At 47.6% G+C, this 22079-nt stretch overlaps 5 protein-coding genes and 1 non-coding gene across 15 annotated transcripts; 3 read left to right on the forward strand and 3 right to left on the reverse strand.

The window, feature by feature from the left end:
* Positions 1-681: 681 nt before the first annotated feature.
* On the reverse strand, positions 682-763 carry TRNAS-AGA. The gene has a single exon. It is a non-coding gene; the product is annotated as a tRNA-Ser (tRNA).
* A 321-nt stretch (positions 764-1084) lies between these two features.
* Positions 1085-7667, forward strand: LOC106865984 (AUGMIN subunit 6). Of its 10 annotated transcripts, none has more exons than XR_002962784.1 (6): positions 1085-1585; positions 1760-1816; positions 2379-2468; positions 3798-3887; positions 6227-6269; positions 6492-7154. XR_002962784.1 is itself a non-coding variant. In XM_024458192.1 (4 exons), exons 1-3 carry the CDS (start codon positions 1439-1441, stop codon positions 2409-2411), a joined length of 237 nt encoding a protein of 78 aa, XP_024313960.1. In that variant the 5' UTR covers positions 1093-1438; the 3' UTR covers positions 2412-3437; positions 3798-4049. The 10 variants fall into 10 exon arrangements, 2 of the variants coding, with proteins under 2 accessions (XP_024313960.1, XP_024313959.1); XR_002962787.1 differs by having other exon boundaries at positions 6543-7154; XR_002962785.1 differs by having other exon boundaries at positions 1086-1585; positions 6546-7154.
* Positions 7668-8003: 336 nt separating this feature from the next.
* Positions 8004-9210, reverse strand: LOC104583025 (putative F-box protein At2g02030). Its single transcript, XM_010234677.2, has one exon. It carries the CDS (start codon positions 9204-9206, stop codon positions 8004-8006), a length of 1203 nt encoding a protein of 400 aa, XP_010232979.1. The 5' UTR covers positions 9207-9210.
* Positions 9211-11263: 2053 nt separating this feature from the next.
* On the forward strand, positions 11264-13798 carry LOC100826017 (protein NRT1/ PTR FAMILY 6.1). The gene has a single exon (XM_003565307.4). The coding sequence runs from the start codon at positions 11691-11693 to the stop codon at positions 13641-13643; it is 1953 nt and encodes a 650-aa protein (XP_003565355.1). The 5' UTR covers positions 11264-11690; the 3' UTR covers positions 13644-13798.
* On the reverse strand, positions 13678-17712 carry LOC104583026 (LRR receptor-like serine/threonine-protein kinase RPK2). Its single transcript, XM_014899717.2, has 2 exons — positions 14408-17712; positions 13678-14093 (listed from the first exon to the last, which is right to left on the reverse strand). The coding sequence occupies exon 1, from the start codon at positions 17381-17383 to the stop codon at positions 14477-14479; it is 2907 nt and encodes a 968-aa protein (XP_014755203.1). The 5' UTR covers positions 17384-17712; the 3' UTR covers positions 13678-14093; positions 14408-14476.
* Positions 17713-18834: 1122 nt separating this feature from the next.
* LOC100825412 (vacuolar protein sorting-associated protein 60.1) lies at positions 18835-21621 on the forward strand. Its single transcript, XM_003568713.4, has 6 exons — positions 18835-19024; positions 19119-19364; positions 19494-19565; positions 20392-20503; positions 20741-20877; positions 21445-21621. Exons 1-6 carry the CDS (start codon positions 18956-18958, stop codon positions 21493-21495), a joined length of 687 nt encoding a protein of 228 aa, XP_003568761.1. The 5' UTR covers positions 18835-18955; the 3' UTR covers positions 21496-21621.
* Positions 21622-22079: the final 458 nt, after the last annotated feature.

The following is a 22079-nucleotide window of genomic DNA, read 5'->3' on the forward strand; positions in this document are numbered from 1 at the left end:
CACCGGGCCCAGCTAGTCACATCCATCGACGGCCTCCCTCGCCGCGCCGGGCATGGTCCGCCTGGGGGACGAGAACATCCTCGTGTTCATCTTTTTCGCTCAAAAAAAAAAAGAAATCCTCGTGTTCATCCGGCGGTACGGCCATCCGTCCCCTACCATCGACAGCTCTACAGAACCCTGGCGATGATGAGGAAGAAGACGAGAAGGACGAGGAGGTGGAGGAGCCTGACGGTGAAGAAGAATACGATGACGACGACCGCTCTCGTTTAATTATCCATCCATGTGATCTGAAACGATCTGATTAAGTTTTGCTGGAACTGTCATCTTGACTAATTTTCACCGTGTTCAAAGCTACGAATCGATAGATAACTCGAAACCTCAGATTCTCCGAAAGCTGTCCATGCATGAAGTTCTCTGAACATTTTAGTCCAATGTGGTTGCAACTTGCAACATACGCGGCATACTATGATCCGATTTTCTGGAAGTTTATACAAACGGAGGAAGATAACCAAGACAGACGCCAGTGCACCACTGGTACTCGTCGTCAGGGCCAGCAGCTTCCAGTCTGCGCTCTGTGGCACGGACGTCCATGGCGACCTCGAGGTCCTGCTCAGGCACGTAGCAAAACCACTGTATTACGAGCAGCTGCGTCGCATGTATGGGTAACAAAAATGAAAAAAGCGTGGTCGGCAGGATTCGAACCTGCGCGGGCAAAGCCCACATGATTTCTAGTCATGCCCGATAACCACTCCGGCACGACCACGTTATTGCTGTTGATTTCAACCGTCAACTTGTCTAGTCAGGTTGTGTCAACCAAAGTGGATTATTGTAGAACATCTTCAGCCGGCATTGGCGGACGCAGCGCTTGTTTGGTTGGTATCCTAACCTTTGACACCTCTCAAGTTAGGCAAGTTTGACTGAGTCAATCACCTGTTCATGCATGCCACACTACTTGTGGCAACATGGGTCCCACATGTCACTAGCTCTAAAAAAGTGTGGCAAAGTGTTCGTGCCAATTTCGATCGCCTCACCTTAGTAGTGCATGATAAAAATGTATGGCAAATGTTGACATTAGTATACCAACCAAGAGGACCTCCTAGCTTGAAATGCGGCCATCTCTTCCTCCTCCTCCACCAGCAAAAACGGCAACAATTAGGAGCAGAACAAGTGGGCGTTGGTAGCTAGAGCTAAGGTCCAACCGCGCGAAAGGGAATTGAATCGATTCGAATCGGATCTGCACCACCGCCCTCTCTCCTCCATCGCCGTCAGAGAGCGGAGATGGCGATGCAAACGCATTTTTTTGTCTCCCACCTCGACCCCGGCCAGCCTCGCGAGATCTCCCCAACTCCAATGGCGCCCGCCTCCTCCTGCTCCTCCTAAACCTAGCCCCGACCACACCACCACCCAGTAGAGCTGGCGGCAACGACCAGCGGCGGCCATGTCGACGGATCGGGAGAAGGAGCGGGAGTCCGAGTTGGAGGGCGCCATGTACACCAGCTGCCTCCTCCTCAGCCTCGATCCGGCCGTCCTCAGCTCCCCCGCCGGCGCCACCTTCCCCGCCTCGGCCACTCCAACCCCCGCCTCGGTGAGCATCTCCTCTACTTCCTCCTATCCTCCCTCCCCGGCCCCGCGGAGTCCACCAAAGCACGCACACACCCCATGCTCAAACCTTCCCCACCCTTCCCCTGGCTCTTCATTCTCTACCCCTATATTAGGGTTTTCTAACATAGGTTCTGATTTTTGATTCTCCGTTGTGCAGGACTTCGACAAGGTGTGGCCGATCTTCGATTCCGCCCAGTCCAGGGAGTTCGGCAAGGTGAGATTTTGCAGATTTTCTTAGCCTTTTACGATGATTGGGTGCAGACGGAAGGAACCATATTTTCAGAAGGGATCATCGGCGAGCTTGAGCAGCAGGGGGCACTGCCACGGACCAACTGCTACTGCTGTCGTGCTGCTTGTGGCAGGGTCCAATGTAGCTTAATTGCATTTCCACGAAACATTGTCCCTAAGTTGGAAAGGTGTGCTGAAACTTATGCGAGCATGCAAATTTGATTGCCGCTATCTAAGTACAGAGCTTCTTGCAAATGATGTCAGCTGATTTGAAGATAAATAGTGAATGCTAGCAAACCACGGTAAAAACAACATTTAGTTCATATGCATCATAGTAAAAACAACATCATAGTTGATATGCTTTAGTATATCCTCATAATTTATGCACTTTCATGTTATTAAAGTTATCTTTTTACTAGCCATAGCAGATTTGGATTATTGCAGTTCAACATCCTTTTTATTGGAGTTCAACATCCTGACAATAAGCTATTTTACTTTAGATTTAGTAGTTTTTTGTATCATGATGTTTGTAATGGTGACAATTGCAGTCGCTGGCCATGCAAGAGCAAGAGCTCATGTGAGTGAAGTGAATGAGAAGGAAAAGTCACAACAAGAACAACCAATAAGAAGGAGCTCATGTATGTTAAATATTCCAATATTCTCTTTTGTGATTCTTGCATATATAACGCTTTTTGAATGTGATAAAGGAATATAAAGATGTTCATTTACCTTGAATTTTTTAAAACTCTTGTTACTATACATGTGCATTTGCTCGATTAATATAAAATAAATACTTTTCATGTTTGCGTGTGAAATTACATTATTTTTAGATTGCCTGGCATGTTCATAGGAACCTGATGTGTTGCAGACTGGGCTGTAGTACTGCCAATCCTGACTGCTTCGGTTTTATATAATTACAACATTTTTAATAGTACAAGCAAAGCTATTCCGGCCACGCACTTGGAGCTATTTTATCAATATGTTTAAAACACTGATAATAGACTAGCAAAAAGCCCCGTGCGTTTCTACGGAAGAAAAGAAATTGAAAAACATGCTAACTTAAGTTTTCAAAAGTGGTGCCTTTTGCGCGTACCTACGTATTGAGAGCAACTCTAGCGGTTACCAAAATTTCTGATCGAAAAAACGTTAATTCAGTCTACCGAAAACGCCTTTTCCGATATAATTTCATATTTTATAGTTTTTAGCCCACATGAAAATTATGTTAGCCTCGACGAGATGCTGCTCTTCCTTCGCTCCATCACGCATCTCTGCGATGCCATGCCACATATATTGGGCATGTTTCAACCATGATCTTTAAGGAAAATTTAGGATCCAGCACATCATCGATTAGTCATATGATCAAGTCCAATCGGGTCAAAAAATAGATCCAGGAAAATGGTAAAACTAAAATCATATACGAAGGAAAATTAAATCAGTAGAATTTTCAAAACAGATCCATGTCCTAATTAAATTTAGAAAGCATGGTCTGCATGTACCATCAATTAGACCAAGATTTCAGCAAACTGCTACTGCTGTCGTGCTGCTTGTGGCAGGGTCCAATGTAGCTTAATTGCATTTCCACGAAACATTGTCCCTAAGTTGGAAAGGTGTGCTGAAACTTATGCGAGCATGCAAATTTGATTGCCGCTATCTAAGTACAGAGCTTCTTGCAAATGATGTCAGCTGATTTGAAGATAAATAGTGAATGCTAGCAAACCACGGTAAAAACAACATTTAGTTCATATGCATCATAGTAAAAACAACATCATAGTTGATATGCTTTAGTATATCCTCATAATTTATGCACTTTCATGTTATTAAAGTTATCTTTTTACTAGCCATAGCAGATTTGGATTATTGCAGTTCAACATCCTTTTTATTGGAGTTCAACATCCTGACAATAAGCTATTTTACTTTAGATTTAGTAGTTTTTTGTATCATGATGTTTGTAATGGTGACAATTGCAGTCGCTGGCCATGCAAGAGCAAGAGCTCATGTGAGTGAAGTGAATGAGAAGGAAAAGTCACAACAAGAACAACCAATAAGAAGGAGCTCATGTATGTTAAATATTCCAATATTCTCTTTTGTGATTCTTGCATATATAACGCTTTTTGAATGTGATAAAGGAATATAAAGATGTTCATTTACCTTGAATTTTTTAAAACTCTTGTTACTATACATGTGCATTTGCTCGATTAATATAAAATAAATACTTTTCATGTTTGCGTGTGAAATTACATTATTTTTAGATTGCCTGGCATGTTCATAGGAACCTGATGTGTTGCAGACTGGGCTGTAGTACTGCCAATCCTGACTGCTTCGGTTTTATATAATTACAACATTTTTAATAGTACAAGCAAAGCTATTCCGGCCACGCACTTGGAGCTATTTTATCAATATGTTTAAAACACTGATAATAGACTAGCAAAAAGCCCCGTGCGTTTCTACGGAAGAAAAGAAATTGAAAAACATGCTAACTTAAGTTTTCAAAAGTGGTGCCTTTTGCGCGTACCTACGTATTGAGAGCAACTCTAGCGGTTACCAAAATTTCTGATCGAAAAAACGTTAATTCAGTCTACCGAAAACGCCTTTTCCGATATAATTTCATATTTTATAGTTTTTAGCCCACATGAAAATTATGTTAGCCTCGACGAGATGCTGCTCTTCCTTCGCTCCATCACGCATCTCTGCGATGCCATGCCACATATATTGGGCATGTTTCAACCATGATCTTTAAGGAAAATTTAGGATCCAGCACATCATCGATTAGTCATATGATCAAGTCCAATCGGGTCAAAAAATAGATCCAGGAAAATGGTAAAACTAAAATCATATACGAAGGAAAATTAAATCAGTAGAATTTTCAAAACAGATCCATGTCCTAATTAAATTTAGAAAGCATGGTCTGCATGTACCATCAATTAGGCCAAGATTTCAGCAAAAATAAAGAAAAAAGAGAGAAAAGCGTCAGTAGTAGCAGCGCCAGAACGCCCACTCTGGAGCAGCAGCTGCTGCAGCGTCGCTAGAGGAAGGCGCCCGCGCTACCGCCATGCCCATCTCCGCCACCGCTCATCGGATCCGCAGCCGCGGCGCGTCGACGACCAGCTAAGGAGGCGCCCGACCGACCCGCCGAGGAGCGGGCGCCGCGGAGGATCTTGACGACGCAGGCCGGACGGAGGAGCGGCACTGTTGTCTTCCCCACGCGGATCCTCATCACTGGGATCTGGCCGTCAACAGGACCCGGGCTCTCCGCAACTGACAGCGTGTCATCCTACGCCTCCACCTAGTCGTCAAATGCCACCCAGCCTCTCCCGATCTTCTACAGCACTGCCGTCACACCTCCGTATTCATACTGCAGCACCGCCGCCGAGCTCCACCTACCTCGCTGGCGGCTCGCCCCGCCTCTGCTAGAACACATCATCGATCTCCTCCACAGACTACAGCCAATCGTCCAGATAGATGAAGAGGGAAGGGGGTAGGGGCTCGGCGTCCTTGGTCCATATCGGGAGCACCAGAGGAGCGAAGAGGGCAGGGGGCGTGGGGCCGCCAGATGCCCAGATCGAGTCTCCTCGGGACTCGGGAGGATGAGACGGGAGTGGTTGCGCGGGCTAGATCGGTAGTAGAGAGACCAGAGAAGGACTGGAGAGAGGGAGGCGCGGCTGGGGAGAGCAGTGGCGGCGGTGGCATGGAGAACGAGCGAGGATGGCGATGAAGGGAGGAGTGGGACTTCGTGGAGGAGGCGGATCGAGCGGTGCGAGGAACAAGAGTTCGGAGAGGATGAATCGAGGGGATATGTGCGAGAGGGAGAGGAGACAGGGGTTGGGCCGCGTGCCCGCGTGAGAGGGTCGTGCGGAAAGTATCGAGGACGTACGGCGGTGGTTAGAATCAATCGGATAAAAAACGCTTCGGTATTAAAAGTGGTGATAGCGGTGGCAAATTCGTAATTTTGGTGAAGTGATGTACGGCTGCGACCGTACCATCACCACCAACTCCAATTTTATTGGTATAGATTGTAACTTCAAGCAGAAACTCGAATTATGTCTTTTGAATATGTCATTGCTGCAGTAACGAATTCACCATCTTTTTTTTTTACCAATAATATATCAAGTGCCAAACAGTTTTGGTTAAAATAAAGGTTGCATCATGTCTTGCTAAAAACATGTTCACCCAAAGATGATTATGGTTAAAATAAAAAAGTTTTGTAAGGAATATGCATCATATTTGGCTGCCAAATCATATACGATGTATTTTTTAGGGAATCATAACGCTGTATTTTTTTAGGGAATCATATATGCTATAATTGAGTAGCATCAACGTTGGTGTTTTAGCTACATATTTTTCTTTTGTATTTCTCATCACTCTTACTTTTTTTTTGCTTATCTTGTGTATGTGGAAGGAAAAGTGCATATATCAACTATCAAACATCACCAGCGAAATAGGTAAGGCATCCCGCGACACTGAACAATGCTAAAAGGAAGGACACTCCTAATCTAAAGTTTTAACCTGTCCATACTACTGAAGTTATGTTGTTTCCTTGAAATGTTACAGAACTATACGGTGTAGCTATTCAGTTCCCAGTTCAGAGCCTATTAAGCCATTATTTTCCCCTATTTTTGTTTCTCAAAATTCCCGTTTGACATTAAACTTCATGATTCATGTAGGTTACAGGCAAGTAGTTCATGCATATTTACTCTGACACATTTGCTATACAGCAGCTGTCTGTTTTTTTCCCTTAACTCGGAGCTGGCGTCAACCATCAACTCGAAGAGGAGAGGCTGGCCTGGAGTGTAGCTGCCGGTGGGGCGCATCCGCTGCAAAGGCAGAGCCACCAGTAATGTGTAGTTGCAATGGAGGTGTAGTTATGGACGATCGGGTAGGTTTCAGCAGCAATCAACAACACTTCAGCTGAAAAATTGCAATTGCCAATGGGGACATTGTTGTTGTTGCCCACTACAGCTAGAAATGAATACATGTTGAGGAAGGACATTAGAGCTCGACTCAATAAGCATTGTGAATCTGAATATCTTGGGGGGGGTTGGAGATATAGTGGATGCTGAAGAAGGAGTGGGAGGAGCGAGGAACGTAGTAACGAACCCATGTTGGAACATTTTCGCCATGACGCTAGAAAGTGTACCGCTTGCAGTTTAAACATGAGACGTCATCGACTGATTCCATGTACTCCATCCGTCCCATGCCAAGTGATCCATCCGTCCCATATCCCATATTAAGTGACTTTCTATTACATGTATCTAGACGTTTTTTAGGCATAGATACATCTGTATTTGGACAAATTCGAGTCACTTATTATGGGACGCGGGGATATATATTTGTTTTTCCGTAGCTATCAAGGTTGCATCTAGATAAAGCATGATCAGTAAGTTGTATTTTAAAAAGCTCTATGTCTTACATGAACACATTGTTCCGTAACAACGCACGGGCACTCCACTAGTAATCCTAATTAGCTGATTTGAACTCGAACATTTGCGGATAACTTCCTAATCAAACATAGGGATGAACCCAGTAAAATTCCACTTTTTACCCCCTGCTTTGAAATTTTTGACAATAATTACCCCCATTTAGTGAAAATTCTTTAATTTACCCCATTTAAAAGTTGTGCCGGATTTTACCCCACTTCACAATTTTCATGCGATTCCCTTCGGTTCCCTGCACATCAGCATCTCTCACGTGGAAGCAGCAGCTAGCGGTGCCGTATGGGAGAGATCAAACAGCACTGGACATGTCGACGCACAACGGGAAGCTATGCATCTGCTACACCAACTGCCGATGTTGATTAATCCCTCCAAGCTGTAAACTATGTTTTCTAAATTTTTTGTTGTATGAAATATATGATTTTTTTGCGGGTAGTATATGTAGAATATGTTTTAGGAGTAGAATTTTTCTTCGCCGTCGAAAACTACATTATCATACAAAGAGATCATCCTCGTATAATAATATAAACCAATCATGCTTTCACACGGTAATATCCTTGGTAAAGAAAGACTAGCAAAGAGGTATGGGCGTACGGAAATTGGAAATGCAGAGTAACAAATTAAAGATAGTTTGATAGTACCATGGATAACAGCAGTATGACCTTGCTCTGTTTGGTCCAAGACCACATACGATGGTCCAGGCGAAATTAAGTTTGCAAGGATAACATCTATATACAGTATGTGCTAGCTAGTGACCGAAAAATAACAACATGCTTGGTCTAAAAGAAGTGCCAACAAATTCTTGGCGGGCACGGGATGGTCCAAACGGAAGTTACAGAGGCCAATTCTACCCGCAAGATCGGCCGGCGCCCCGGTAACGTTTGTGCAGGTATCAGTGTGATGATCGTAGATCTGAAGTACCAACGATCGTCCTTGATCAAAAGAGCATTGCAAGAGCAGCTTCCCACCACCGCGCATCACCCTCAATGGCATATAACGACACGCATTCGGCGCCATTGGGATCGTGTACGCCTTGATCCAGTCACCCTGCTTGCCCAAATTATCCAGGGTCCATATGTTGGTGACCGGACATTCAATCGGTTGTGAATACGTCCCGCACGCCGCTTGGACCATGCACAGGGCGCCGTTGAGCTCCGTTATGCGGATCCCTGCAGTTTCCGCCCACTTCTTCAAGCCAACAACTTTGTGCGGCCCTTGTATTATGCCCGTCTTCCATTGCTCCCTCTCCAGGTCGAAGCAGAGCAAGCTTGCACAGCTATCTCGCGACAAGAAGTACATGACGCCATTGACGGCGATGGGAGAGCCTTGATCAGGGAGGATGCGGATAGGATCTGACCGGGGCTGGCGTCGGTGGACCGGCAACGGCTGCGCTTGCCTCCACCCTCCTCCGCCGTCTCCTAAAGTGAAGACCTCGCAAGTCTTGTCGGCGACGAGGCGGACCAGCTTGTATTGATTCGACGGGACGGCACGGCCGATGCCGAAATTAACGTAGTAGCGCATGGCGACGTAGGGAAACTTGTCGTGCTCCTCTACGATGTCCACTTGTGGGCATGTCAGGAGAACTTCCCCGGTGGCCGGATCGACCACGTTGATGCCGTCGCAGGAGGCGCCGTTGACGCATATGAGGTCGTCGAGGCTCGTGTTGCTCATCATCCCGAAGCCACCGGCGCCCCTGATGACTCTCACCACGCTGCCGTCCATGTCCATGAGCCGCAGGTCGCGGCCGCCGGCGGGTTCTTCCTCGTGGAAGGAGCCGGCGTCGACGAGGAGCGGGCCGTGCCGGGACTTGTGGGCCGCCGCGAAGACCGGGCTGCGGATGAGGTCGCGCCAGGCTTTGGAGACGCATCGGAACCGGCAGACAGACTTGACCGGCGTCCTCAAGAGGATGTCGAAGACGACGTGGTAAGGTAAAGAGACGGTGCTCATGCTGTCGCCGCCGGCCGTGGTTGCCGTACCTCCTTGTGATCTGCCTTGGATATGTATATCTCTAGATATCTCTTGTTGGATCGATTCATATATTGGTTGTCATATATAAGCGTACGATAAATCAAATTAAAGTATCCGCCGTGGACACGAGTCCTAGCTAGGTCCTAACACCAACAATACTACGAAAGTCCCATCTCTTAAATCACTCTTTCGAGACAAATTAGCCAACGACGACGATCGACCGAGGAGCATGGGAGAAGGAACATTATTGGCACCCTATAACCAAGTCAACTACTCTTATGACCAGAAGGCCTACTTAGCTGCTCGCCATCACGTAGGAAAATTTGGTGGTCTACCCTCTATTTCTCTGGGCTTTTCCCTGGTGCCGCTCACAATTCCTCAATCTGAGATTAGTGGGTAAGGATCTTCTTATACTGCATCTACAGATAAGAGTCTTAGTTTTAAATCCTTAGATTTAAACTAGTTTCCAGATAGATTCCAGATTAATACCAGCCACGATATAGTCCATCTGTTAGAGACTCTAACTGTGGGTCCTTGGAACACGCACCTGTGAGCAATGCGCCATGATCATGTTTAAATTCCACTAAACATGTAGGTCGACATTAGGGCTGTAATCTAATCAATGACCTAACTCCTTCCGATTATCAACGTGCCAAGGCAGTTTTTCCAATATTCATATAAGATATATTGTATTCCATTGATAATCGCCAGCTTCCTTAAAACACATAAATGTATTTAAGTACCTTCCAACAAGCATACATTCCATGCATCATATAACCATGAGCACGTGATTCCATAATGAGGTAACCGAATATTAGAATTCTTAATAAATAATAAAGTTACAGTACACAAAAATCCTAGACGCGCTTGGGCTTCTTCTCTATGTACAACCGAGGAGATCTCCTGATTGCTCTCAAAAAAAAAAACTTAAGTCTTCCTGATTGCACCTGATGGCGTGCTGTCGCTGTTGCCTGGTCACTAATGTAGCGAGGCCGATGCTTACTGAATGGCTATGCCTGTAGTACGTAGACGGTACACTCATAAACCCATTGAGTAGCACAAGAGAACCTCCTAGCTTGAAATGCGGCCATCTCTTCCTCCTCCTCCAGCAGCAAAAACGACAACAATTAGGAGCAGAAAACAAGTGGGCGTTGGTAGCTAGAGCTAAGGTCCAACCGCGGGAATTGAATCGATTCGAATCGGATCGCATCTCTCCGTTAATGCTAGTAGTACTACTGGAGGAGCAAGACAGGACATTCAAGGGGGGCAAGGCTGTTACATTTCATGTGCTGCCACCGATAAACCCAACCGTCCATTCATTCATCCATTTAATTCAGGACGTACGCTGCCATGCCAATGCTGGTACACCAACAATCCAGCATACGGAGTTACGGAGAGGTACTGCTATGATCAAGTACTACTCCGTATACATGTATCACCTTGGATTGGACTAGGTGCTCCCTTTATGCAGAAAAATTCTAATTCAAATGTAAAAATTCCAAATTATTTTTGACAAATAATGATCTCAGATGCAGGTATTAGAATGTACACTCGCTGTCCGGAAATTGCATGATAAAATACTGCGCGTACATTGATTTGTAGGCTGCGTGATGCATGTTCTTTGTTTTTTTTTCCTTCTCCGTAGATCGATCGGACAAATGAGAAAATTTTCCATTAAACTTCTTGGGAGCACATGATAAACACTCAGTCATGGACAACAACCGACTCTTTTTTTTTTGAAATGCGTTCATCCTTTGAAATGATTTGATCAGGAGTAAAGCCAGGTATGTGTGATCAGATCTTAGTGGAGCAATCGATCGATGGAGATTAAGTCCGTGGTAATGTAATAGCTGTCAGCCTGTCAATGGGGACGTGGGTCAGTGTCTTAGTGAGAGTGAGGCTTACTACTACGTGTTGGCCGTGCACGCTGAGTGCCGGCTCCTTTCTTTTCCAATTCCATTGTGCGGTGGTTGGCGCACGCACGCACGCGTGCTCGGCCCACATTCTCCAGGAGCGGCGTGGCCTTGGGCTGCCGCGTGCGACAAATCAAAGCGCCTCGAATTCGGTCACCGTGAGAGGCTCTCTGCTGTTTGCCTTGCTCTAGACTCTGCCTGCCCTGCACTAGAGGGCAAAGATGCGAGCTTTGTTCCATGCCCATGGCGTTCGTGTGATCCATCCATCGCCTTTAAATCTCGTTACTTACTGTAGTACACTTACTACTGAACAAACATCAACAGCAAGCACACTTGTTTCATTTCCCATTCACGCAGGCAGGACCGTCCGTCCCCTTCCATCCATGATCCATCGCGTGGTTAATGCCGCCATTACTTCCACAATAAATCCATCAGCCACCTAGCTCCACCAGAGCAGAGCACAGTCTCTTCTTCTTCTTCTTCGCAAAGATTCAGTCTCTGTCTCTACTCTCTAGCTAGCTCCTAAATCCAATCCAACAACTAACCAGCCATGGAACCACCATCATCACCCAACAATCCAAACCACAAGGAGATCAAGTCGCCGCCGCCGGTGCCATCACCAGCACCACCACCCCCGCCGAACCCTTCGCTGCATCGCAAGAAGCTGAGCTTCCACTTCATGGACAGCGACGACCGCCGCTACCCTCCGCCGGGACCCGGCTCCACGACCCCTCTAAACATCCGCGGCTCCCCGATCCCCGCCGCCGACCTCCCGAAAACCGGCGGCTGGACGGCCGCCTTCTTCATCTTCGGCAACGAGGCCGCGGAGCGGATGGCCTACTACGGGCTGTCCGTCAACATGGTCGTCTTCCTCTTCAAGGTCATGCACCTGCCCTTCGCCGCCTCCGCCAACGCCGTCAACGCCTTCCTCGGCATCTCCCAGGCCTCCTCCGTGCTGGGGGGTTTCCTCGCCGACGCCTACCTGGGCCGATACTGGGCCATCGCGCTCTTCGCCACGCTCTACCTCCTGGGCCTCGCCGCGCTCACCCTCTGCGCCACCCTGCCGGCGCTCGTCCCGGCCCAGGACGGCTGCGACAAGCTGCTCTTGCTCCTCGGTGGCTGCGCCAAGGCGAGTCCCTGGCAGACGGGGTGCCTCTATGCCGCGCTCTATGTCACGGCCTTCGGCGCCGCCGGGATCCGGCCTTGCGTGTCCTCTTTCGGCGCCGATCAGTTCGACGACAGAGACGGAAACTACAAGAGGCGGCTTGACAGGTTCTTTAACGTCTTCTACCTCGCCGTCACGGTGGGCGCCATTGCGGCGTTCACGGTGGTGGTGTACATCCAGATGAACCATGGATGGGCGGCGGCGTTCGGGACGCTGGCGCTGGCGATGGGGGCTTCGAACGCGCTCTTCTTCGCCGGCACGCCGCTGTACCGGCACAAGGCGCCGGGGGGAAGCCCGCTCACCAGGGTCGCGCAGGTGCTCGTCGCCGCCTTCCGCAACCGGAATGCCGACGTCACCGAGACAGGTTTCGTGGGGCTTTATGAGGTTGCCGGACCAAAGTCGGCGATCCGCGGCAGTGGCAAGCTCGAGCACACGGACCGCATGGCCTGGCTGGACAAGGCCGCGCTGATGACGCCGGAGGCGGCGGGAGGAGACGCTCCGGACCCGTGGCGGGTGTGCACGGTGACGCAGGTGGAGGAGGTGAAGATCCTGCTGCGTCTGGTGCCGGTGCCGGCGTGCACCGTGATGCTCAGCGTCGTGCTCACCGAGTTCCTCACGCTCTCCGTCCAGCAGGCCTACACGCTCAACACCGACCTCGCCGCGCTGCACCTGCCGGTCACCTGCATGCCGGTCTTCCCCTGCATCGCCATCTTCCTCGTCCTCGCCCTCTACTACAACACCTTCGCGCCGATCGCCCGCCGCCTCACGGGCCACCCGCATGGCGCGTCCCAGCTGCAGCGGGTCGGCCTCGGCCTCTTCTTCTCCATCGTCTCAGTCGCCTGGGCCGGCGTCTTCGAGCGGTACCGGCGCCGCTACGCCGTGGAGCACGGCTACCTGGGCTTGTTCCTGACGCCCATGCCGGGGCTCAGTGCATACTGGCTGCTCATCCAGTACTGCCTCATCGGCATCGCCGAGGTCTTCTGCCTCGTCGGCCTCATCGAGTTCCTCTACCAGGAGGCGCCCGATGCCATGCGCAGCGTTGGCTCGGCCTATGCCGCCGTCGCCGGAGGGCTCGGGTGCTTTTTCGCCACGGCGCTCAACAACGCCGTCGATGCCGCCACCGGTGACGTCGCCAATGGGAGGCCGTCGTGGCTGGCGCAGAACATTAATGTGGCGAGGTTTGATTACCTCTACTGGCTGCTGGCCGTGCTCAGCACCGTCAACCTCGCCGTCTTCATCTACTTCGCCAAAATCTACAAATACAGGTCTTCCAGTTCCAGACCGGACAACAGTAACAGCAGCAATAAGTTGGAGATCTCCATCTCTGACCACAAGTGAATGAGATGAAATAGGCAGAGAGATTTTGATTCTGTTCTAGGCTAGGAAAGATTGTTGTTGCTGAATTGCCAAATCAGATTGTACACTACTGTAAAAGACCCATTGTAACGCTGTCACTTACAGAACAAAGAAAAGTTCAGACTTGAAAAAACAAATGCACTTGCTCATACACTACCTGCGAAAGATTTCCCCTAAATCTGTCTAAAGAAAAGGTCATCTCTCTCGGCTAGTACTATCAATTGCCGCTGAATATACCTATCAAGGGATATGACTGATGTCCACTTTCGACCCAACAGGTTCCTTGTTTCATTCATGTCATCACCCCGGATGGTTCCATATCCACCTCCAGCTTACGGAAACTGGTCTAAAAATAGATAAACCAATCTTGCTCAAGAACCGAGATCACCTCCACTGTGACTGTCGGAATACTCGCAGGCAAATCTGCATTGTCTGCAAGGGAAAAATATACCAAACAATTAAATCAGTAGGGTTATCGATCTGCCAAGTGACATTTTTTTTTCAGTATGCAACCAGCATGTTAAGTCATTCCAATCTTGCTCAAGTTGATGTGGCATTTTTCAAGTATGCAACAAGCATGTTAAGTCATTCCAATTTTCGTACACAGTTGATCTCCCTTGCCGTTTTTCGTGAAAAATGTACATACGTGAGGAATATAATAACAACTAGAAGGAAATCTTCAAGAAAACCTAATTATGCAACCTTGATTCAGCACAAAATATATATATGAAAGTAGAAGTCTATACCTCAGCAATGATGCAGAACAGAGACCACTGAACAGTACAAGGAAGAAACATCTTCAAGCTACTGACTGTTCATTGGGCATTCCTCAATTGCTTCAACCTTGCTGCAACCTGCCTCATTGATGGCCGAACAGCTAGTGACTCTGAGGTGCATGATATAGCAACTTTTAACATCTCGGTCAATCTGTCCTTTGGTGATGCATCCCAAAGTCCCGGAGAGAAGAATTCACTGGTGCGCTCTTCCTGCATCAGCATCCTCCCCCATGCTACAATCGTAAAACCATCACCAAACTGTGAGAATGAGGGATCCAAGGACCTCTTGCCCGACATCAACTCTAGAAGAACAACTCCAAAACTGTAAACGTCAGACTTGTCAGAGACTCTGCAGGTGGTTGCATATTCAGGCGCAACATAGCCAAAAGTCCCAGCAACATCAGTCGTGGCATGCGTTTGTGCAACTTCTATCAGTCTAGCCAATCCAAAATCTGACAAGTATGCATTCAGCTCATCATCCAGCAGAATATTGCTCGGTTTGATGTCTCGATGAATGATCCGAGGTGTGCAAGAGCCATGAAGGAAAGCCAACGCTTGGGCAACATCCATGCCTATGGTATAAACCTCAGCCCAGGACACTTTTCTGCTCCCCATCTCATGTATAAAGCTCTCGAGGTTCCCACCGGGCAGATAGTTGTAGATCAGGAAAGTGTCTGATTCTCCGATATGGTACCCAATAAGTGTAACGAGATTCCTATGCCGAATTCTTCCGAGAGTCGCGATTTCCGCATCAAACTGCTGAAGACCTTGGAAACGCCCCATGGCTAGCCTCTTCACTGCGACAAGATAACCAGGAGCCAGCTCAGCCTTGTAGGTGGCACCAAAACCACCTGTTCCAATCAAGTTCTGGATGCTGAAGTTACTTGTTGCTCGGATGAGGTTGTCGTAGTTAAGCTCAGGAGGAGCATCAGTGAACGTCACAACTACTTTTCTCCTTAAATTTGCAATCTTTGCTCGTTTCCTTCTTTCACACAAAAAGAAGAAAAAGGCTGCAAGAATAAAAGACACTAGAGCAGTCGCAGCAGCAGCTACAATCACCATCAGGACCTTGGATCTAGTCAAGTGGCCACCTGATCTTTGAGTCTGTTTCCCGGAATCAGTTGCTGCTAATGGTGGTACCAATGCATTTGGACCCAAGCACGGGGACAGCAGGGGATTGCCAGCAAATGAACTGCAATCAGCGAAGTGCCTTAGACTAGGAATGTCACCTGATAGGTTGTTGAACGAGACATCAAAAACTGCTAGTTGAGCCAGTTCACTGGAACTGGGAGGGATGCTTCCTGAGAGTCTGTTGTGGTCGAGCATCAGTACTTTAAGGCGCGACGCGCCAAACAATTGTGGAGGCATGATACCTTCCAGAGAATTTTTTGACAAATCCAGAACCTCCAGAGCAGCCAAATCACCAAGCCGCCCTGGGATCTGACCTGCCAAATTGTTTTCCCTCAAGACCAAGCTCCGCAGCAAATGCAGGTCACCAATGCTAGGAGAGATTGACCCACTGAACCTGTTGTGACCAGCCTCAAAACTTTGAAGAGCTAAACAGCTTGGGAGCATATCAAGAGTACCTGACAACTGATTACTGCTCAAATTGACAGCGGCGCCATTCGCAGTCTTGCAGAATCCAAAAAATCCACCAGAAAACGTGCCGTTGAACATATTGCTGTTGAGGAACAAACCGTAAGAGTGATTCCCATCTAGACGCAAGTGAAGAGACGGCAGTGCCCCAGCAAACCCATTGTTGCTGAAATCATGGAGAGCCACACTAGTACTGTCCCCCATCACAGGACCAAAAGGGCCACTGATCAATGCACTCCCAACCAATGCCTCATAGTACTGAAGTACATCATCATCGGCATCGATCAAACGGCTCGAGCATTTGCTGTCCGTGGACGAAAGCAGCAGGCCTGACAGCGAATTCCGGCTGACATTGAGGTACTTCATACATCCTATTCTGAGTTGCGCAGGCATGGAGCCCTCCAAGCTGTTGGAGCTGAGATCAAGAAATGCCAGGTCTCCACACTCACCGAACCACTGCGGGACTGCACCAGCGATATAGTTCTGTGCAAGGTTGACCGCCCGGAGGCTGCAGGACCCGTTGTTCCTGTAGCCTGGCAGCAGCCGGCCGTCCAAGTTGGCCCTGGGCGCCCAGAGAACCTGCAGCGCCGGGATGGCGAGCACCTCGGGCGGCAGCGCGCCGACGAAGGCGTTGAACTCCGGCTGCTGATCCTCCCCCGGGGGCGCGGTGGGGTTGGTGAGCAGGAGCACGGCGAGGTTCCGGCAGCCGGCGAGCTGGGGCGGGATCCTGTCGGTGAGGCTGTTGCGGGAGACGTCGAGGACGCGGAGCGCGGCGAGGCGGCCGAGCGCGGGCGGGACGGCGCCCTCGAGGACGTTGCGGGAGAGGTCGAGGACACGGAGGGAGCGGCATTGGGCTAGCGCGCGGGGGATTTGGCCGACGAGGAAGTTGGCGGCGAGGCGGAGGTGGGTGAGGGAGCGGCAAGGGGCCGGCGAAGAGGGGCTGGGGAAGAGGAGGGGGCCTGTGAGGCGGTTGGAGGTGAGGTTGAGGGCGCGGAGGGTTTGGGAGGCGAGGAAGGCGGCGGGGACTGGGCCGGAGAAGTTGTTGCCGGAAAGGTCGAGGCGGAGGAGCCGCGGCGGGATGGGGAAGTCGAGGGTGCCGGAGAGGGAGGCGGAGGGGAGGTCGATGGCGGCGACGGTGGCCGTGGATGGGTGGCAGGTGACCCCGCGCCAATGGCAGTAGTGGGAAGAGGGGGAGGATGACCAGGAGGAGAGGAGGGATGCCGGGTCGGCGGTGACGGCTCCCTTAAGCGCGAGGAGGGCGGCGCGATCGGCGACGGCGGAGGGGGAGGCCAGCGGGGTGAAGTGGAGGAGCAGGAGTATGAGGAGGAGATGGTAGTACGGAGCCGCCATGGCGGACGGGCGGCGGCGAGGCGAGGTGGGGGGAACGGGAACGGAAGCGGAAGAGGCGTGGATTTTTTATTTTATTTTTTGCTTTAAATTTTGGTGACGTCCAAATGATTTGCTTCCTCCGTACGACTCGTCTCCGTTTCCGTTTCCGTAACACTAGCAAGTACTGTAGCAACCAAGTTTACTCGTCGAAATATTACAGTACAAACTTGAGACCAGTAATATGTATCGGATGATGGAGTAGTACTAAATAATCACATGGTGTGGTTTCTTTTGGAGTATTTTTTCTGTAAGCCTAGTTATTAGTTTTTGAGTTTACAGAAAGAGATTATTATTTAATCATTTGTTTGACTGCTTGGAGAGGGTTCATTGGCTTTTTACACGATTAAACATTAAAAAATATCGCTTGAGAGTTCGTTGGCTCGTGTGTGGGGTTGGAGTGACCGCTGTCTGTCAGCGCTGGGGTAGAATAAGGCCTGGCAGGAGGAGCGTATGGGCGGGTCCATGCGGTCAACACGGCATTCTGCATAGCTACATGCGGTCCACAGTTCAGTGCAGTGCAGCTAGCAGTAGAAATAGTTTTGAACTCGATTTGTTTTTGCCTGTATAAGATTTGAATACTAGGTATTTTCTCCGTGCAATAAAAAATGTCTCAACTTTGAATAAATTACACTAAGTTATGTTTATATACATCAAAATTTTGACAAACTTGAGATATCTTTTGTTGGACGGAAAGAGTACAATGTTTTTTTAAGGGTTGCAAAACCATACAGTAATACTCCCTTCATTTTTTCTCGCAAAAAAAGAAATACTCCCTTCATTTCACAAAGGTTGCGTATTTTGTTTCCTTAAGACAAGCCTTTGATCAAAATTTACTTTATTAATATGTAAATTATATGATACGAAATCATGATCATTAGTAAGAACTTTTAAAAACGAATCCATTGATATAAATTTCATATATGAAAAAACACACATCAACAGAGTTTTCATCAGTCAAAACCTCTTAACGAAACAAAATACGCCAATATTTGTGAAATGAAGTGAGTATTACGGATAGAACTTTCCGTACATGAATTTGAAAGAAGGCGATGCACGGAGGCCATGATTTGGGAATACGCACATATATATGCCTTGTAAATTAAAAATCTTATGAGCAATGTCACATTTCACCACCGATATTCTTTTTTTCCTGGACCGTTTTAGACTTTCACTCCTTTTTCCCCTTCTCTCCTTCCACCATTTCGAGCATTGTTGCAGGGTTTTTTTAGAGGCTTTCTTTTTTTTCTTTTTTTGAGGTTCTTTTTGCAGCTTTCTTAGCATCTGCCCGGGCTGGCCCACTTGATTCCTTTCTTTCCCTTAAAACTAGTCGGCCCGGATAGTAATGGGCTGCCCATTAATTATTACCAAAAAAGCCCATTCCATAATCTTCTCCATTTCAGCTTCAGCTTCAGAAAATTCCATCTCAATTTCGAAAATTCAGAAACAGACTGCACACAAAAGACACCACTCTCCACTCGCCTCCCAGTCCCAACTCGACTCCACAACCGCCGCCGCCGCCCGCCGGAGCCGGAGATGAAGAAGATCTTCGGCGCCAAGAAGAACAAGGACCCTCCGCCCACAATCCAAGACGCCACCAACCAAGTAAACGAAAACCCGTCTCTTCTCCTCCCCTATTTCCCCTCGTCATCCATGATGAATAATTGTTCCCTCTGTGAATCCAATCGAATGCTAATAGATAAACAAGCGGGGGGAGAGCGTGGACGACAAGATCAGGAAGCTGGACGAGGAGCTGGCCAGATACAAGGACCAGATCCGCAAGGCCCGCCCGGGCCCGTCCCAGGACGCCATCAAGGCCCGCGCCATCAGGCTCCTCAAGCACAAGCGCATGTACGAGGAGCAGCGCAACATGCTCTACAACCAGACCTACAACCTCGACCAAGTCGGGTTCGCCGCCGACGGCCTCAAGGACGCCCAGCAGACTGTACTTCTACCACGCCCTCCTGCCTTTCATACTGCTATACTGTACCTCCTGAGGACAGTTTCTTTTTCTTTCTTCAGATGGTATAAGTCGTGTTGATGATTTCTTGGTTTTTTTGGGCTTGTCTTTCAGATGAATGCGATGAAGGCGGCCAACAAGGAGCTCAAGGGGATGATGAAAACTGTCAAGATCGAGGACATCGATGTACGTTTTGCTTTACCCATTCTAGTAAATCAGAGATGGTTTGTCAGGTTTTGATTTAACTAGCTAAATGTCCGTGCTCCGCTACGAAATTAAGAATTTGTATTATGCATGAGTTGTTTAAATATGTGTCACTCATATTTTTAAAATTTTCTGATAAATTGGAATTTTGTCAATACTATTTTTGAAAACAACAATTATCTTGAAAGTCATGAAAACCAATCAAGCATAGTCAAAAGATCGTGATATGTATAGAATGAGTGGGAATTAGATAATTTCTAGCCATTAAGGGGTAGTCTTGTTGGAGTGAACTCGCGACCACCAACTCAGATCTTTATAAGTGTTTGTGTCCCGTGTCCAAATTCACCAATGCGCTAGTGTTGTGCTAATCTATTGATTCCCAAGGTCATAAGCTATAGATCATTGTATGTGATGAGCGATAAAAAGTAAAGGACTGAAGGTTTTGAGCAATTCAGGGTTGTTTTGTTCTTTTTATAGGCAATGCAGGCCTAGTATCAAATAAGGTGCTGGAAACTTTGGAGCCGATCCTTGTGATTGCCTTTTTTTAGCATCACATTCCCTGACAGAGTCCATGTGTTTGCATCAAGAGCTATATAACTAGTAGACATTGCTTCCCTTTTCATCTTCTGTTCATCAGGCCAGAACTGAAATTATTGGGTCAATCAACCTTAGCATCCACAGCGGGATGTACAACTAAAATGACTTGATGAACCGCCTTGAATACTTCTATTTCAGTGTTGTTGGTTACCCTCCCTTCTTCATTTGTAGATAGCACAAGTTCATTTTGCTCATGAACTGTAATTTGTAGAATATGCAAGATGAAATGACGGATCTGATGGACGTGAGCAACGAAATACAAGAATCTCTTGGCAGAAGCTACAACATCCCTGATGATGTTGATGAGGAAGAGCTAATGGGAGGTATGGTAGCTGTATTTTCAGCTCAATGATGCTGTAAACTTATCTGCCTTTACTGCTTTTTTGGTGGTTGGCCCTTCTCTCTGTGGCACTGTTATTCATGGGTGGTTATAGATTATCATAAATAGCTTCATATCATAAATAGCCTAGATTTACTTCTTTGCCATCCAGGCATGTACTCTTCTTGGATATTGTCCTCTGTTTACTGTCCTCATTTCTTTTTCTTATTGAACATTGCAGAGCTGGATGCTCTGGAAGCTGATATGGAGTTCGAGTCTACTGCAGTCCCGTCGTATCTTCAACCAGACGAGGAATCTGATCTGAACCTGCCCGCTGCACCGACTTATCCTGCAGCAGTTCCACTAAGCAGGCACCAGGTAAGTTTTCCCCGAAAAGGAGGTCAAAACCTCTGGCCTCAATCATTGTACACAGCCCTCCATTACTAACAAAACATATCAAGTTATTACAATTTACAATAAATTCAAGCAAATAGGAAACTGATATGTGGAATAATAGCATGCTCGTATGCCACCCAAATTGGTTGAACATATCCCAAGCTACCATCTCCAATGCATGTACCATGTCACCGCACAATGCAGTTTGCACAGCATTCATAACTTGGCATGCTATTATTCCACATATCTGGTGTCTGTTTCCTTGGGAGTGAAATGCCACGACATAATTGAATGAAAGTAGGATCTCTAAAATACACAAGTAGTCTGGGTAAAACACACTGTTTATTATCCATTTACTAAATTTTATGACCGAGTTTTCCCGCAGCATTTGTCGTTTGTGATTTGATACCTGTTAGGTCAGGACAATGTTGCATGATGTGCTGCAGTCAATTGGCAACTAAAGAACAATATCCAATTAGTATGAACCATTGAATCAATCTGTGTAAGTTTTAATTGGCTCATGCTGCCCATGTTGTTTATCTGGTGCAGGAGGATGAGCTAGGACTGCCGGCGGTGCCTCGAGCATCACTCCGTAGCTAGAACTATTTTTTTCGCACATTGTTCTTATTAAATATTATACCTTGTTGTGATGTGAGGAAGCCTTTGGTATGTACTTGAACAATCTGCGTAAGCACTTTCTTGATGGTTATTAAGCCCTGCAATCTCTCCGGCTGTGTTCTGTTTTATTATTACACGTGGGGATTCTGAATTGTGACAATCCGAAGAAGCAGGTTACCTTGAGCACACCAGTTTGGGATTAGTGATGTAGTCATTTTGGTTAGTTACTTACAAGGTACCGCACCTGAACAGCAGAACGGTGTACAGCCCAAAGATCATATATATGCTGGTTTTCAAGAACCTGCTGAATTTGCAAAGAGGAGCAAGCGTGCTACGTGGGTGCTGGAACCCTATTATGAGTAAACATAGTAGTGCTGCTGATGGGATCAAAATTTTGATTGGGAGTTCATTCCTGCATAGGTTCATTTACAGATGGGAGATTAGCTTGGAATTTTACAGAGATGGAAATTCTGTCTCGAACCTTTTGGTGATGTGGCATTGTGGCTTGCCTGATTGTTTTTCTCTTTCCCGTTTCTTTTTTTGTATGGGAGAGATGGAGACTGAAT

The sequence above is a fragment of the Brachypodium distachyon genome, chromosome 2 (assembly GCF_000005505.3).
Source record: "Brachypodium distachyon strain Bd21 chromosome 2, Brachypodium_distachyon_v3.0, whole genome shotgun sequence".
In the NCBI taxonomy this organism is placed as follows: domain Eukaryota; kingdom Viridiplantae; phylum Streptophyta; class Magnoliopsida; order Poales; family Poaceae; genus Brachypodium; species Brachypodium distachyon.